The sequence below is a fragment of the Macaca mulatta genome, chromosome 7 (genome assembly GCF_049350105.2).
Source record: "Macaca mulatta isolate MMU2019108-1 chromosome 7, T2T-MMU8v2.0, whole genome shotgun sequence".
Lineage (NCBI taxonomy): Eukaryota > Metazoa > Chordata > Mammalia > Primates > Cercopithecidae > Macaca > Macaca mulatta.
The window spans coordinates 125233010-125249835 of NC_133412.1; the positions used below are offsets into that span (position 1 = coordinate 125233010).

Here is a 16826-nt window from a genome sequence, read left to right on the forward strand (position 1 = left end):
CATAGGGTTTATGTTGAATTAATAAATCAATTCAGGAAGTATTCACATCTTAACCATATTAAGTCTTCCAATCCATGAATATGGAACGGTCTTCCCATTTATCTGGGTCTTAACTTTTTTCCAAAAAATGTTTTGTGGGATGCAATGTACAAGTACTGCACTTCTTTTTAAAAATTTCTCTCTTTTTGAAACAATTTCTTAATCTTCGGTTTGCTTATTGCTACTATAAATGCAATTAATTTGGTGTACTGATCTTGCATATCCTGTAACATTGCTGAACTTGTTCTTTAGTTCTAATAGTTTTTTAGTGAATTCCTGAGATTTTCTACATAAAATGTCATCTGAAACTAATTTTACTTTGTCCTTTCCAATTTAGATGGCTTTTATTTCGTGTTCTTGCCTAATCACCCTGGCTAGCACTTCAAGTACTGAATTGAATAAAAAAGGCAAGAGCAGACACCCCTCTCTTGTTCCTGAGCTTCAGGGAAAAGCATCCAGTCTTTCACCAGTAACTCTAATGTTCTGGGGATCGTGGAGGGGGAGGTTAGACATCAAGTTCCATGTTTTGTTTTTCCAGGTACTAGCTCTTTGCCCCACCTTGGTTTTGGATGAAATTCTCCTCATCTGTTTTAGCTAAAATGTCACTTTCGTGGTGATATCTCTCCTCAATCTTCAAACTAGACTCATAGTTCCCTGCACTTATCACACTTGTAACAAATACTTGTCAGCATTGCTCTCCCTAATTCCAGTCCACCTTGTTCACAGGTATATTCCCGATTGGCACACACAGTTGGGTATTGCTCTAAACCAGCCTCACATACCATGCTCTATTTCCTGACTTTGGCAGGGACACTGTTCCCTGCCCTAAAACTCTTTTCTGCCTGTTTCCAACTCAAGGGCAAGGATCTGTTCTATTCATCCTTATACCTAGCACCTAACACAGCCTGGCACTAGGTAACCCTTAGTAACCTCTGTGAATCATTTTAACTCTACTTAAAAGGATGTCATTTTTACCCAACAACAAAAAAAGGAAACCTTACCTTCAACCGGGCCAATCTGATTGGTCACAGCAAATCTAAGCACTCTTTCTTCATCATTATACAAGGCAAAGACCCGGTCCACACTCAGCTGCTGGGTGGTAGGGAAGGCCGGGCGTCTGGGGGCGTGCCTGCACACCTGGTAAGTGATGTTCTGGTGGATGCGGTAGGACCATGTTTGGTTGATTGCACCAAAAGTCAGAGAGTAGTCTCTGGAACTTGTAGAGGTCACAGCTGCAATAAACACATTGGTAGTTTTTAAAAAATATATTAAATAAAGAGATTTTCATGTGGGGTGGATTTTTCTGCAGAGGTTTTCATCTAATTCTTGGAGTGTGTTCCCTTGGGAACTTCCTGAGTTTATATGAAAAAATTTGCAAGGAAATCCCAAAAACCTGAGTGGATGCAAAGCCACAGTGCTGAGGGGGAGAAGGCACTACAGTTGTCCGTGTTATTATATGCAAATAAGTGTTACTGAGTGCCAGTCATGCCAAGGGTGCTCTATACATACTGCCTCGTTTCTTCCTCACAACAGCCTGGTGAGATGGGCACTGAATTGTGTGATCAGAGGCTCACAGAGGTTAAGTAGCCTAAGATGTAACGCTGCTTCATGGTAGAACTGAAAATGAAACTCACACTGGTTTAACTCTACACCCTAAATTTTAAACCAATCCATCCTCTACATTGCACAGAAGTGACGACTTCCAACACCTCGCACTTCAGTAAATCTGAAGGATTCCAGAGCAAGGAAAGGGTTGTCTCTCACAATCTGAGTCTAGGAGTCAAGCCCAGGTCAGTGATCTGGACACTGACCATTTTGTTCACAGCCCAGGTCGCTGCTTCCCATTGTCTTCCCTACATCTCCTGCCAGGCTGCCAGCTCTCAGCATAGGAGCAGCAGGGGTTAGAGGAAAGGCACAACTCAGTCCGGATTGCTGTGCTGCACAACAGCAACTGTGATAGAGGCCGCATCCTGTATGCAGGTAGTATTTTCACAGAACACATCACGCTTCACACACATTATTGACCATGTAACATAGAAAAAACATTTTTAGTTCCATGCTAAAGATGAGAAAATACATTCTCAGATATTAAGAGGCCTTTCCCTACAGATATTAAATGGCAAATCCAGGATATGTTATCTTTTGACTCCAAATCTAGCATTAGTTTTATAATAAAATACAGCATCTCTGTGTTTTTGGTTTTGTTTTTGAGATGGAGTCTCGCTCTGTCACCCAGGCTGGAGTACAGTGGTATAAACTCGGCTTATTGCAACCTCAACTTCCTGGGTTCAGGCAATTCTCCTGACCCAGCCTCCCAAGTAGCTGGGATCACAGGAGCATGCCACCACACCCGGCTAATTTTGTATTTTTAGTAGAGACAGGTTTCGCCATGTTGGCCAGGCTGGTCTCAAACTCCTGACCTCAGGTGATCAACCTGCCTCAGCCTCCCAAAGTGCTGGGATTACAGGCGTGAGCCACTGCACCGGGCCTCTGATTTTTAAAGCAACCTGAACTCATCAGCTGAAACAAGCTGAGACAAATTCCAGTAATCAATATTTTTCCATGTTGCAGAAAGTAGGATGGTTAAAAACTGTATATACCATCCCTACCCACCCCATGGACAATGTTGCTATTGATTTTATTATTTGAAAGTACTAGGTAGGGATATAGATATTGTGTATAGCAGCCAGCATTCTGCTCACTTACACATTTTCTTATAACAATAAGAGTAATAACATAGAGCTCATTTTATGTTCCATGCACTGTTCTAGGACATGGCATATAAGTCATTTAAGCCTTGTATCTATCTTGTAAGATGGGCATAATCCCCATTTTACAGATGTGAAGACTGGGTTATACATACTGGAGTCTGAGTAGTGGTACAGCTCCTTGTAGGGAGAGATGTGGGCTGTGAAATTTGCTGGGATGTAAGGCACCTGGCCTTGAATGTTGGTCTTAATGCTCAGATAGTTCTCTGGGTCAAGTCCCTCAGCAGTTTGAGTGATATGAACCCTCTCCTCTCCTGGGTAGAATGTAACTTCCATGTCATGGGTAAAGGCAGCACCTGGAGATGAAAAACATTCAGCATAGGGATGAAAAGAGGTTGTGCTTAAACAGTTACCAATACATACCGCCCCCTCCCAATTTCTACTGCTGTTGGAGATCGTGCCTAAGGAGATTATCTGATACTGAGAGTAAACACTGTCAGCTGTTGATTCCATAAGTTCCCAAACTTTTCCATTGAAGAATATGGTTTCATCCTGCCTTACCTCACCCAGCTTCTCTTTAAACAAGCTTGTATTCTGTGAGAAATACTCTTGGGAACGCCCTTGACTTTTCTCTAAGGTTGCTAGACTTAGCAAAAAACATATAAGCCTAACAACAACAACAACAACAAAAAAAAAAACCACCCAAGACATTCAGGGTTTTTTGTTTGAATTTCAGATAAGTATGTCTCATGCAATTATACTAGAAAATTGTTTATCTGAAATAGAAATTTAACAAGGTGTGCCCTATTTTATCTACTTTTGACACAAGGGCTTTATTCAAATTTTGATTAAAGGCAAGAACCTATGAACAGCCACTGAGCTCTGCAGTTAAAGATGGGGGAAGAACTTCTCACAAAACTATTTTTCATGCAATAAAGATAAAACCACTAGGAAACAAGTTTTCAAGTGGGAAGGTGAGAATCCAAAAAATATCTTCTAAATCCTTGCTGTCAATGGGTGGCCTTTCCAGCAGCACTGGTACCTCCTAGGAGCTTGGTAGAAAAGCAAAATCACAGACCCCTTACCCCAGGCCTGCTGAACCATAATTCACATTTTGACAAGACCTCCAGGTGATGTGTGCAGGTGCAAGTCTGGGGCGCACCCCCCTATACTATTATAGGTTGCAGAGCTGGGAGAAGGGCACCCCTTCACCATGAAGTAAAATCATCCCCAGGTGCCCCAAGTACCATTTGACAGATCTGTGCATAATTTTAAAAGCCTGACAAATATGCTTCAATGAATTGGAGTAAGAGGACACAAATGTTCTGAATGGAATCATCCTGTTTCTCAGAACAGCTGGGAGAACATTTAGAAGAAATCACTGCCTTTCAAAAATCAGTGATGTGAGGTCAAACCATTCCCAGCAACCTCTGGCCAGAGAACTACACACATGTGGCTCTAGAACGTTAAACAAGTGATTCCTCTTTCACTGTGTAAAGGCCTAAAGACACTGCCCCAAGGAGCACCACTGCCAAAGCAACACTGACTACCGACTTTCTCAGAGACCCTACTCACCTGCGAGGCTGAAGCCATTCTCAGAGCCAGGTTTTTCTAAAGCAAAGAGCCAGCCAAACAGGCCTCCAATTGGTGTGAGCGGGAGGAGGGCCTGGGCTGCTGGCTGTGGGATGTGGCTGATGGCTGTGTAGGCTCTGCCGTCATTGCCCACGACATACGCATGCAGGTCCACGTCCGTGAAGTGCACAGGTGTATGGCCCACGCGGAGGTGGCCACTCACTTTCCCATTCACTCGGTGAGGTGCCCCTAAAAGACAGCAAATCCAGTTAAGCTTGGGCATCATCCTGGCTAGAGATAAGTGTACACAGGTATAATTATTCCATTGACAACTTCCAAAACTCACTCTTTAGCAAGTCGCTTTAATGATTTCCTAACCAACCAATTATCCATATATGAAACAGTCCTGCCTCCAGTCTGTTTTCTCCCCTCCTCCTTCTCTCCACTACAACTTTGGCTCTAATGAGCTGGTAGAAGGAAGCATTTCTGGATAATCCTCAAATTGAGAATCAGCCCAAACCAGTTCATTCCTCTAACATTTATTGAGCACCTCCAAGTTGATAGCACTCTGATTTAAGTAGTGGAGATGTTTGGTCCATAAAGCAGAGCTCACAGTGGTAGCTGGAAACAGGTAAGCAGCAGGAATAGACACACAGGAGTTCCCAGTCCCAGTAATTACCTTCAGGCAGACAGTGCTTCCCATTTCCATAAAACTTGGATTGGCAGTGGCAGCAGAAGCCAGTGGCATAGTCCGTGCAGAAGGCATGCCGGGAGCATTGTCTGTGGTTGTGTTCACAGGTTTCCTTGTTGGCAGCATTATATGTGAAGACTGAAAAATAAAACAAACTTGCCTTAAAAGGACTAAATGATTCCAATGTCATTGCTGCATCAGGGACACAGCATCCACTCCACAGAAGCAGTTTACATCATAACAAACAGTTTTTGATGTTTGAGAGACTGGGGTAACATTCAACCCAAGGGAATTAACCTGCTTTGTCTGCTGGCAAGAAGAATTGCTTACTGCTCCCAGCTGGGTCTCATTGCCGAGTTGGTGAACGAAGATGAGGCTGCACCCGTGGGTTTGAGCACAGTAAATGAAAGCGAACCAGTAAGTACGCGTTAGGTTAAACTTCATGAAACCACTATTTTTGTGGGTCAAAAAGGGCTAAATATCAGCACTTTTATATGGTTCAACCTAAAGACATCCTGAGAGGAGGACATAATAGAGAAGCTAACAAATGTCTTATGTCTAACCATCCTTCTTTCAGGTAACACTGAACTTAATAGCTGGTCTCACTACCAAGATTGTTTTGAGGGAAGGGTCTTAAAAAACACATGCACCTACCTCAAAGAAAGGGCATGAGGAGAAGGGGACAGAGGAGGGCAAAGCAACAGGGATTCAAGCTATTAAAATGCCCTATGCCCTCGGCAGGGTTTAACTATGATAGGTATGGTACAAGCATGATTTCCATGCAATAGCAGACAGCTTGGGCCCCACTCGCAGATCTTCCAGAAATTACGGAGGACCAAGATAAGCTCAGTGCTCCAGCAGCTGTTGCTTCCATCTCCTACTTATTCTACCCATTAAAAGAAGAGGGCCATCTGTGCTGCAAAGAAATGGGGAAACTGGAACAAACGCCATGGTTCATAAAGGAAATTGCCAAGAGGGTAGGGTGTGGCGGGGGTTGTGGATGGACAGGGGGGTGCTTTCTCAAGGACACTGGGGAATATGCCAATCCCAAGCATAGCCACCAGGAGGCCTAGTGGCTGCACACACCTCTGCCTCCGCATCTCCAGGAGGTGGAGTTGGCTGGAGACTCCAGGAGCATGCTGTTTAAGCAGGGATGGCATGGAATTCTAGCTTGAGACACTGATGCTAGTGTGAAGGAGGACACCCTACTCTTAGGGAAAACCAAGTGGTAGTTGTGTTTCAGGTCTATCTGGAAAGGAGACAGAAGTGGAAGGAAGAAATCCAAAGATCAATCTTTACCCAGTATTCCCAGGGAGAACAGAAAGCAAAGGAACTAATGAGACATAGCATCATATAGGTAACAATGTCACCAGGATCAAGACTTCCATCAGCAAATTAAAATGTAACAAAGTTAACACTTAAATAGCGCTTAACATATACAGGCTTTACGTTTATTAACTCTTAATTTACACAACAACCCTAGGTAGCAGGGACTCTGTTGTTGTTGAGACAGGGTTTTGCTCTGTCAGCCAGGCTGGAGAGCAGTGGTGCAATCTCGGCTCACTGCAACCTCGACTTCCCAGGCTCAAGCGATCATCCTACCTCAGCTTTTTGAGTAGCTGCAGCCACAAGCATGCACCACACCTGCCTACTTTGTTTTTCAGTAGGTGTGGGTTGGTTGGGGGGAGGGGTCTCCCTGCATTGCCCAGGCTGGTCTCTGTCTCGAACTCCTGGGCTCAAGTGATCTTCCCACCTAGGCCTCCCAAAGTGTTGGGATTACAGGTGTGAGCCACCACTCTGGTCAGGGACAATTTTTTAACCTGTTTGCAGTTAAAGCTGAGGCACAGTGGACTAAAGTGCCTGAAGTCACAAAGGCAGTGCGTAGCAAAGGTGGGATCTGAACCTAGGACATCTAGCTCGAGAATCTTAACTGCTGCTCTCCACCACCCCTTCACTGGGAGCCAAGTACGGAGATCATGAGCACTAGGTTAGGGATGCCCACTAGATTAGGGATGACCACGTGTCTGGGGTTCATCAGCACAGACTTCAAGTATAATTCGAGTCATACTTTATAAACCGGGTTTAATGATAGAAGCAAGCAGGGAAGATTATCTAGATGAATATTACAGCATGCTGAAAAACAGCACAGGTAAGAAATGAGAGTAGCAGCAGCGGCATTAACTTTTGGACAGTACTGGAGAGCTGCCTGCAGATCCTTGGGAAAGCAGCAAGCTGAGGGTTGGCAGGACAGTGTTGGTTCAAGTGGAAAATCTGATTGGAACATAGTAGGAATGAAGTTATGACTCAAGATTTAGTATAGGGCCTTGATGACTTGGCTAAGAAATTCCAGTTTGATAAAAATAGGAAATTAGGCATGACTCAACTTTATTTAAACAAGAAAATGACAAGCTTAACTTAAATAGAAAATGATATAAAACTCAAGGCAGAACAACAACAAAAAAAACCCAGGATGGATTATGGTAAAATAGATGGCTGTGAAGAAAACTATCACTATTAAGAAAGGGAAAAAAAAAAAAAATTTGGAGCGAAAAGAAATGAATGTAACTTGGATGTGTCAAAACCTCAGGTTTCTACAGCTCAGAAATTCACAACTAAGTGTAAGGAAGCAGCTCCTGGAGGGACTCGCACACTCACACTCACCAGTGTGCTCATGGCTTAAAGGCCATCAGGACTTTCTCCCAGAGCGCAAGGAATGGGGACTGCAGAAAGCGCCCAGCTCTGGGACTCAACCTCAGCCCTCCCTCAGGGGCTCTGTGGAGACTGCAAACTGTCTTTCAGCTTCCTCATCTCTAAAATAAGTAGAACACCTTTTCCTCACACCTGCATTGCCAGAAGTCGCATTTCTTCTTAATGCACTTCTGAACGCCAAGTAAAAAGGCAATCTGCTACAGGTCTAAAGAGCAGCCATTTGGTCGGGCGCGGTGGCTCACGCCTGTAATCCCAGCACTTTGGGAGGCCGAGGGGGGCTGAAATCAGGACCATCCTGCCTAACACGGTGAAACCCCGTCTCTACTAAAAATACAAAAAATTAGCCGGGCGTGGTGGCAGGCGCCTGTACGCAGGAGGCTGAGGCAGGAGAATGGCGTGAACCCGGGAGGCGGAGCTTGCAGGGAGCCAAGATCACGCCACTCACTGCACTCCAGCCTGGGCGAGAGTGCGAGACTCCGCCTCAAAAAAAAAAAAAAAAAAAGTGCAACCATTTTCAGAAAATTCAGATAGAAATCAATCCAAACTCTACACTCTGTTCCACCCACAAATTAAGGAAACAACAGGCACGGATTGTATCCTATTTCAGTTATTCTGTGAAGCCTTATTCTGCAACCCAATTCTTATTCTAAGGCTGAATTATGAAACAGGGAGAGTGAAGATGGAGGACAGACAGTATAGATATGGAGAGTTAAACTAGGTGGAGTCATAGCTTTTATCTAAGTAAAAAGAGACAGTGTGATGCAGCCAGCAACCGACAAGTGCAACTGTGCAAAGGTTTATAAATAGATTGGAAGCTGGACTACATTTTTCTATCATAGAAAAAGAAATTATAACAATGAGTAGGCTCCCATGACAGGCTATTATGAGACTTAAACTGTAATTACAATGGGTTAACTAGTTCCTGGTAAGCTAACCTGGGAGTCTTTTTAAACAGTTTTTTGTGGGATATTGTGTTTTTAGGATGATACTTACTGAGCCAAGAACACACACTCTCTCTTTCAGCTTCATAACAGCCACAGGAAGGAAAGACGACGGATCAGCCCCTAATCTGGGGGCAGGCAAGGCTCCATTTATAATCCCTCTGCCACGCCTGCCTTCATGCCCACGTGCACACACAGGTTTGCACACTTAGCATTTACAATGGCAGCTTGTTAGGTGAAAGGTAAATGCTTCTCACAATTTTTGTTCATTCATTCACTAATTCAACAAATATTTACTGAGTATTCACTATAGACTTGGCCTTAGTCTAGAAACTGGGGACATGGCAGGCAGCAAAAGAGACAAAAATTCACATCCCAGCAGTAGTCAATAAACAGGTGAATTACTTAGTGGGGTGGATGTGTAAGAGCTGTGCAAAGAAATACAGCAGAGAAAGACAAGAGGGTGGGAGGGGGCAGGTGTACATGGCTCTTTTAAATAGCACGGTCAGGGAAGACCCCGGGAGAAGGTGACTGAGCAGAGGCCAGGAGGTGTGGGAGTGAACCCCACAGATGAGGGGAGGCGGGGTGCTGTGTCAGGCAGGAGGGGTGTGTGGGCATGTGGGAGGGATGGTGAGAGGAGAGGTGGCCTGGGTCATTCAAGCAGGGTCTCAGAGGTCACAGGAAGGGTCTGGGCTTTCATCTGAGTGAGATGGGAAGCACTAGATGTTCTGAAGGTGGAACCAAGAAGGTTTGCTGGTGGATTGGATGTGGGATGATAGTCCTGATATGGGAAACCAAAAGGGTGGGGCTGCCAGTTACTGAGATAGGGAGACTGAGGAGGAGCAGGTTTGTGGGGTTCAGTTCTGACAACAGCATGAGGCATCAAGGAAATTCACCAAGGGGTGAATAACAACTTACACCCTCAGCACAGCACCATGCAGTCCTTCACATGGAGAGCTGCATTTCTCCCGGTGGATTCCAGGGACCATGGCATCAGGATCACCTGAGGTTTCTGTTAAAAATGCAAATTCTGAGGGCCCACCTTAGACCTACCAATTCCACTCTCTGGGTGCATCCTAGCAATCTACACTTTAGCCACCCCACAAGTGATTCTCACACCAATTGATGTTGATAGAAGGCTTGGGATACTCACAAGCCTTGGATTTCTGAGCTAGGTGTTGCTCATTAATGTCGTTAACAAATTTAATCTGAGCAATTAGCAGCGCCTGGGGTGGGTAGAATGTTAGGAAATGCTCTTGTGCTCATTCCTGGCCATCTGAGAAGCAGAGCTCGGCCCACTTGGGCATCCATCCACAAGAATACCACGTGAAGATTCTTTAGTGAAGGTAACAGATGCACAGCAGCCAGATAGCCCTTCCCTGAAGAAGGGGGAGACCTGGAGCTAGAACAGTGCTTGAGCCCATGTGCAGCTATTTATCCAGGGCAAGAAAAGCCAGACCTCCAGCCGACGTGACTGCTCAAATTTCTATGGGAATTGCAGTGAAACTCAAAGAGGCTGAACTTCTTGAAGGCTGGGAATCAAGATCTGGATACCAGCTAGATGAGATGTGCAATGAACACATCCAAGGAAAAGTGGCACTTTTTCTTTTCGGTGGTCATTTGTATGTCCCTTCCTATCGTGGCTTTGAGTGTATTTTCATGCACTTCTTCCTATTCTAGTAAGATATTATCTCCATTTTATCGATGAGAAAATTGAGGCCCACAGAGATTAATCTTCTGGCTCTAAATCCCATCAGATTGAGGGGGCATCAGAAACACTGAAGTGCAGAGGAATATGGCAGGGTCGGACAAGAGGGTGAGAGAGGGCAGGTGCACTTGGCTCTTTTAAATAGTATGATCAGGGAAGACCTTGGGAGAAGGAGACATTTGGGCAGAGGCCTGGAGGAGTCGAAGTAGTGAGCTGACTTAAAAATGCAGATTCTGGTTCAGAAGGTAGAGGAGGGGCTTGGAAATCAGTGTTTTTAACTATGTTCCCAGCTGAGTGAGAGGAGGGTAGATGAGACCCCACACTTTGAGAAATACAGTTTCTAGTCCATGGCCTCCTCTGGGACCCACACTCTTCTAGGAAGCTCCTGCCATGGAGAGTCAGACCATAAAGAGGTCTGCTGGCACCTCAGGGCACAGCGGGAAGGTGGAGGCCGGCCAGGTTTGAATGAGCTCATTTTGTCACGCATTTGTTAACTGAGGTTTGATAGTTGCTAAAGGATTCTTAACGTGAAGACTTTTTAAATCTCACTTTTTTTTTCCATTTAATGCTTTTTTTTTTTTTTTTTTTTTTAACTTTTCTCATGTCCTTAATAGAAAGAAAAATGGGGTGGGGATACATCAGAGGAAAGAAAGAAATGCCCTGCCAAAGGACTTGAGACTTGTCCTAACTGAGAGTTTGTAACAAAATTCTCCTCTGCACTTGTTCTGAGCCACCTTTCAATCTTCATTTTCCCAGAAACACTTAAGCACTTGTCTGCAGCCCTTGGCCAGCCTGCCCTTCTTCACGGAGGGCCCTGGCCCAGCCACAGGGGAGGTTCCATGGTGTGGACCGGGTTCACTGGGCCAACACAGAGGGACACGGGAGGCTTCGTGCACAGGGCTGCCTCAGGACAGCTGGAGCGACTATTAACAATTTTTGCCGCTACCTCAAACAAAAAGAATGGGCATTTTCACTGCAGGACAAATTCTTCTAAGTTTTTCCATCTCCCAGAATGACAGACTAGTTAGGAAAACCATATCCAACTTTATAATGAAAAAACAGTGGAAAGCTTTTTCATCTAGTTTTCATGTTTGTTTAATTTTGATGTATGTGTGTGGCATGTAATGATGCTGTTGGCAAACAGTGATCAGGTCCCTGGGGGTGGCCTTTTACAACTGCTGGCATGACACTAACAGGCTCTCTTCACTTCTGGTGAAGGGAGAGGGGCCCTACCAGGGAATCTCCTCATACAGGTGTCTTCACAGGTATTGGGGGCGGTGGGGACTCCTGGTCGCAGACCCTCTGCAACCTGGAGGTGCACCCAGCGGATGGTCTTTGGCACCTGGAGGGTTGCACTGGCAGCAGAACCTGCTTGAATTCTTCTCAGGGTGGAAGTCGAGCTTGCAACATGCTCCTGTAGCCTTTCCCAAGGCCAAAAGTGGAGTGGGACTACAAGAGGTTTCTGAAAGCCAGGTGTCCCTCCTCCTAACTCATCATGCAGACTGAGATTAAATTAAGCTGCATATAGCACCACCTCAGCAGGCTTAAGAATAACTAAGACCCCTATTGGTAAACCTCATTCCTTTCTACTCACAACACAGGCAGTCCCATGGTCCCAGGCAACTGAAGCCCTCACTGCCAACTCTCTCACCTCACTGCCTTCATCAACCTTTGTCTCTGTCTCTCTCACTCCCTTCCTCCCTCCTCATTCCCACCTCTGCACCTCCGCTCTTGTCACTTCTCTGTTCATGTTCTCACAAATTCTCCCTTTCATACTCCGACCCCAGGCCTGGCTCAAGCCCCTCCTTCCTCACAATGACTTCCCCAACAGCAGTGACGCTCCTGGACAGTGCCTTTGACTCTGTGTCACCCTACAGCTTTCTCTAATTTCTTCATGGCTTTGTTGCAGTCTTTGCCCTTGCTAGAAAAGTCGCTAAGTATTCCCAAGCTCAGTTTCCATCTCTGTAAAATGGGAAGGATGATAGTGCCTATCTTACAGGACAATTTTTTTTTCAGACAGTATCTCTCTCTGTTGCCCAGGCTATGCAGTGGCACGATCATGGCTCACTGTAGCCTGGAACCCTTGGGCTCAAGTGATCCTCCCACTTCAGCCTCCTGAGTAGCTAGGACCACAGGTGAGCACCACCACACCTGGCTAATTTTTTAAATTTTTTATAGAGACGAGATCTCCCTATGTTGTCCAGGCTGGTCTCAAACTCCCCACAGGACAATTCTGAGGACTAACCATAATAATGCAATCTAATGCCAAGTTCCCACTTTAGAGCAGCAGGCTGCACTCAGCAAATGCCAGCCAAAACTTCCACTAGCACCAAGTCAGAGACAGGTACATGGCAGGTGCTTGGGTAACTTTTTGACTTCACAACAAAACTACCAGAGCTCCCTGGAAACAAGACTCCTCAGACAAAGCATGCTTGCACATCCACCTATTCTGTGGCCTAGGAAGACAGAGCTCGAGTGTGGCCGGGACATTCCTGCCTGGTGTAGACATGATCTAAAAATCTAAATTTCTGAACAAAAAGAAAGGTCTGTAAAATGAGTCCCTAAGGGAAAAAAAAAATGTAAAAAGGAGTGATATTTTCTGGGCCTTTAACTAAATCTTGATTTCTTGGTTTAGCAAGATGACTACCCTGAAGCTTCAAGGGGAAACTAAAATGTATTGGGCAGGTGCTTCCCAGGCTCAGTTTCAATTCTCGCAAGTACATGACGAGGTCTTCATTAACTCTGTTTTAGGGCTGAGGAGAGCCAAGGGTCCAACAGACTCTATGTCTTGCCCCAAACCGCATAGCAGAGCTGGGAGTCAAGGTCAAGTCCACCCAGCACCAAAACGATGTGCTTTCTATTCCATCAGTAGAAAAAGCCAGATGTACGCCACATGGCTGGGTCCTTACTACCGTGCAATGTTCTATGTCCCTGCCACTGCCACCCCACAGCTTCCCAGAGGAAGTCCACACTTACCAGATAGACCTCTGAGCCTCCAATGTTTTATGTGAAAAAAATGGTCACTGCATCCCCTCAAAAGTATTTAACAATTGCATGCTTCTATACTTCACACATCCCCCTAAATTCCTTTAAAAAAAAAAAAAAACTGGATTTTTTTGTCTAAGTTTCAACTTCTAGTTAGATTTCTTCCCCCCAAATGTGTATTAACCAGCTTTTTCACAGGCATTTTTTGCCATTACCAAGATGTCTATAGTGGACTGCATCCAGCAGGTGATAAAATATCATAGTTCATGCCCCACAGCGGTTATAGCTGTGCCTCTGTTCTACTCTATGGCTGGTTCCTGAAGCCTCCTGCCCTTTACTCCAGTGATCTCGAGCTCTCAGAGCCCGAACCAGGGTGTGCAGTCCCTTCTTAACCCTTTAATACATGACTCCATAGATCTGCTTTTTAATATTCCCACGCTCTTCCCGGGGAAGGAAATCACAACCCACAAATGAGAAGGCCATTCAGGAATGCATCTTTACCTCAAATCCCTTTGTGAAAATCTTGGATACTTGGCTTTAAAATGTACTTACAGGAAACTCATACTTTAAATTCTGGAGATTCTCAGAAGGATCTGAAGGTTCTAAAGACTTCCAATAAAATTTACATCTTCAACTTCATGGAAATGTGGCCCCTTAGGCACAAATTAACGCGAAACTCTTTAATACGCACATTCTTCATTCTCTACCCATCCTCCACCCCATTCCCACTGTTTTAAATCTTCTAAAATTAGTAACAGCAGCCACTATTTATTAAGAACCAGTGAGTGCAGACATGAAGCCAAGAACTTCACATACCCTGTCTCACTGAATCCTCCCAAGAAAGTCATGAGAAATCAGAGGCTTATGGGTTACATAAGTTACTTCATCACCCAGCCAGCTTGGTAGCCCGGATTCAAACCCGAGGCTGACACCAATGTACTCCCTCGAATCCTTATACAACGCCACATTAGTCAGAAACTATTTTCTTCCCTCCTGAAGTTAGTACTTCTCCATGCAATATCCTGCAGATAATACCAGAGCAGAACCCAAAAGGCGCTCTCTGCTAGGTCAGCCATGTTTTAGCCACAACAGTGACAGGAAACAGAAAAGGTGGAAAAACATGGAGATTCAGAACAAAGCAGTCACCTCTGACCTCTTTCTTCCTATCAGGAGGTCAGATGAGCAGTCCCTGGAACAAATGGGAGTGAATCTGGGTCAGTTTCCCATTCACATCTTTCCATGCCTGATGGGGAAGAAACAGCCGGCATGACAAGTCTCGACGAGGACTAGAAGACTGACATAGGCCCCGTGTCCATGATAATTAACCACCGCCTGCTCTCGGCATCTCCCTCCTCGCCTCTCAGTCCGATCAGTGAGTCATGAAATGAGGACAGGGCTCCAGGGAGGTGCATGCCACAGCTGCACAGCCATGAACCAGAAATGACAACAGACACAGGTGTTTAGTCATTTTCTTTCCCTGCGGGCTCTCCTCTCCCACACATCACAAGCATATCTCCCCAACCAAGGGAAGTGCTAGGCTTGTCCCACAACAGAGTATGAATCTGGCCTGTTCATCTGAGCCAGCACAACTCACCACTTTAAAAAGCACAAACCCATCCCTCACTGGAATGTGTATGAAGCCGCAAAATGTTTTACCTTTGCTGAACTTTCAAACTGAAATAGTTCTTTACACTTGAGAGCGTAGCTGGCATAACAAACCCAGTTTTCCCCCACTCACTTCATGAGGCCCATATTTTTAAAAAAACATTATTAATGATCAAGAGATTCCAAACAGAATCTGCCTGCCAAGATTTATTTGGCAAAGGAAATTTACTCTATCTCTTGAAACACAGGGATTAAAAATTAGATCCAATCTTCTTTTTGCTAAACTTTTCACCTACCCACTTAAGAGAAAAATCACAACTCTATGCAAAACCAGCAAGGTTAAGATGAAACCTCAGCACCCAGTTTTCTAATGCACTCACCCTCAGTGTTGGAACCTATGTTGTCTTCCAGTCCCACCTCATACGTCCCTCGACTTAGGGGTGTAGTGTGACCTGAAGCGGGGTAATTTCGAAGAACAATTTCTTCTTCGGGATGAGCTGGGGGAACATCCATTTCTGAAGGCACTGGCCCTCCATCTGGGTAGGGCTGGATGCTTCTGTTTTCAGGGTACGGTGGTGGAGTTTCCCAGGAAGGAGCCAGTGAATCTCTGTCTACCTCGGGTGGAGCTGGGCTTCTGGTGCCTCTCTCGTCCCAGGACTCAACTTGGCCTTTTAAATCTGGGCCCTCTACCTCTCCCAGAGATGTTCCTTCTTTGGTGTGAGGGTCCAAGGTAGCAGATTCTGTTTCAGGATAGAATGGCCAATAAGTAGGTGTTGGATGCAAGGGGGAGGACAGATCAGAATCTGGAGGGGAGATCCTACCCTCTAAAGGCTTTGTATCTACTTTGGACTGGAAGGAAACATCAATGCTGCTGTGGCCATTCAATGCCTCCTCTGGTTCACCCGGAAGGTATTCAGCTTCCTCCTCATTCACATCATAGTAATCCAAATTGTCCTCATTATAGTCACTTTCCAGGGCTGTAGCATGGCTGAAGGAACGTCCCAGGGGAACAGAAGAGCGGGCAGTGGAAAGGTCTCCTCCAACTGCGGCTGGCCTGACGTTGTCCAACAGGGAAGTGCTGCCGATATGGAAAGCCCACACTCCAGGGATCCCCAGGTTGCTTAGTCTAAATAAAAAGGAAACAGTCGTTGTAACAAATGTAACAAAAGTGTCCATTCACCCACCTTCCTAGAAGGTGAACAACCAACTGAAAGACAGCTGGGCATGGTGGCTCACACTTATAATCCCAGCACTTTGCAAGGCCAAAGTAGGAGGATGACTTAAGCCCAGGCGTTTGAGACCAGTCTAGGCAACAGAGTGAGACCCTGCCTCTACAAAACACTTCTCTAAAAAAAATTAGCCAGGTATGTGCCACACGCCAGTGCTTCCAGCTACTCAGGAGGCTGAGGTGGGAGGGGCACTTGAGCCCAGCAGTTCCAGGTTACAGTGGGCTTTGGCTGCAACCACCGCACCCCAGCCTGTGTGGCAGAGTGAGACCCTGTCTCAAAAAAACAAAAACCAAACAACCTGAAAGGCTATTAAGATCAGGTTCAGTTTTCACTGGTATATAAAACCAAATAAAAGCAGACTTACATGGTAACTAAAAGGATCATACTGGACTTTTGATGTGAACTACCTTTTATTTAACATTATGTTTCAAAGCTGTACGCCACAGAATGCCAGACCATCAAATTAGCAATCTGCTCTACAATCCAAATGGTTTATCTAAAATCTGGCTATCTGAAAATAAACAAGGAATGTAGGAATGTTTCATCCTTCCTCCACTTGTCTGGAAACTTATAACACATTTTTTAAATGTATGCTTAAAACTCTACCAAATACTGACACTCGAATGACTACTACATACT

General features: G+C 45.2%; 1 protein-coding gene across 4 annotated transcripts in view; it reads right to left on the bottom strand.

Moving 5' to 3' along the window:
* NID2 (nidogen 2) overlaps positions 1 to 16826 on the bottom strand; it is a 63748-nt gene that overhangs the window by 32815 nt on the left and 14107 nt on the right. For 2 of the 4 annotated variants that reach the window (XM_015143693.3, XM_015143692.3), the window contains exons 4-9: positions 15780 to 16084; positions 15339 to 15698; positions 4999 to 5148; positions 4323 to 4568; positions 2903 to 3103; positions 1041 to 1271 (exon numbers count right to left, since the gene is read on the bottom strand). In XM_015143693.3, the coding sequence (XP_014999179.3) occupies positions 1041 to 1271; positions 2903 to 3103; positions 4323 to 4568; positions 4999 to 5148; positions 15339 to 15698; positions 15780 to 16084 (1493 nt within the window). Of the gene's footprint in view, positions 1 to 1040; positions 1272 to 2902; positions 3104 to 4322; positions 4569 to 4998; positions 5149 to 15338; positions 16085 to 16826 lie in introns of all 4 variants that reach the window. The other 2 variants (XM_015143691.3, XM_015143690.3) reach the window with 1 other exon arrangement.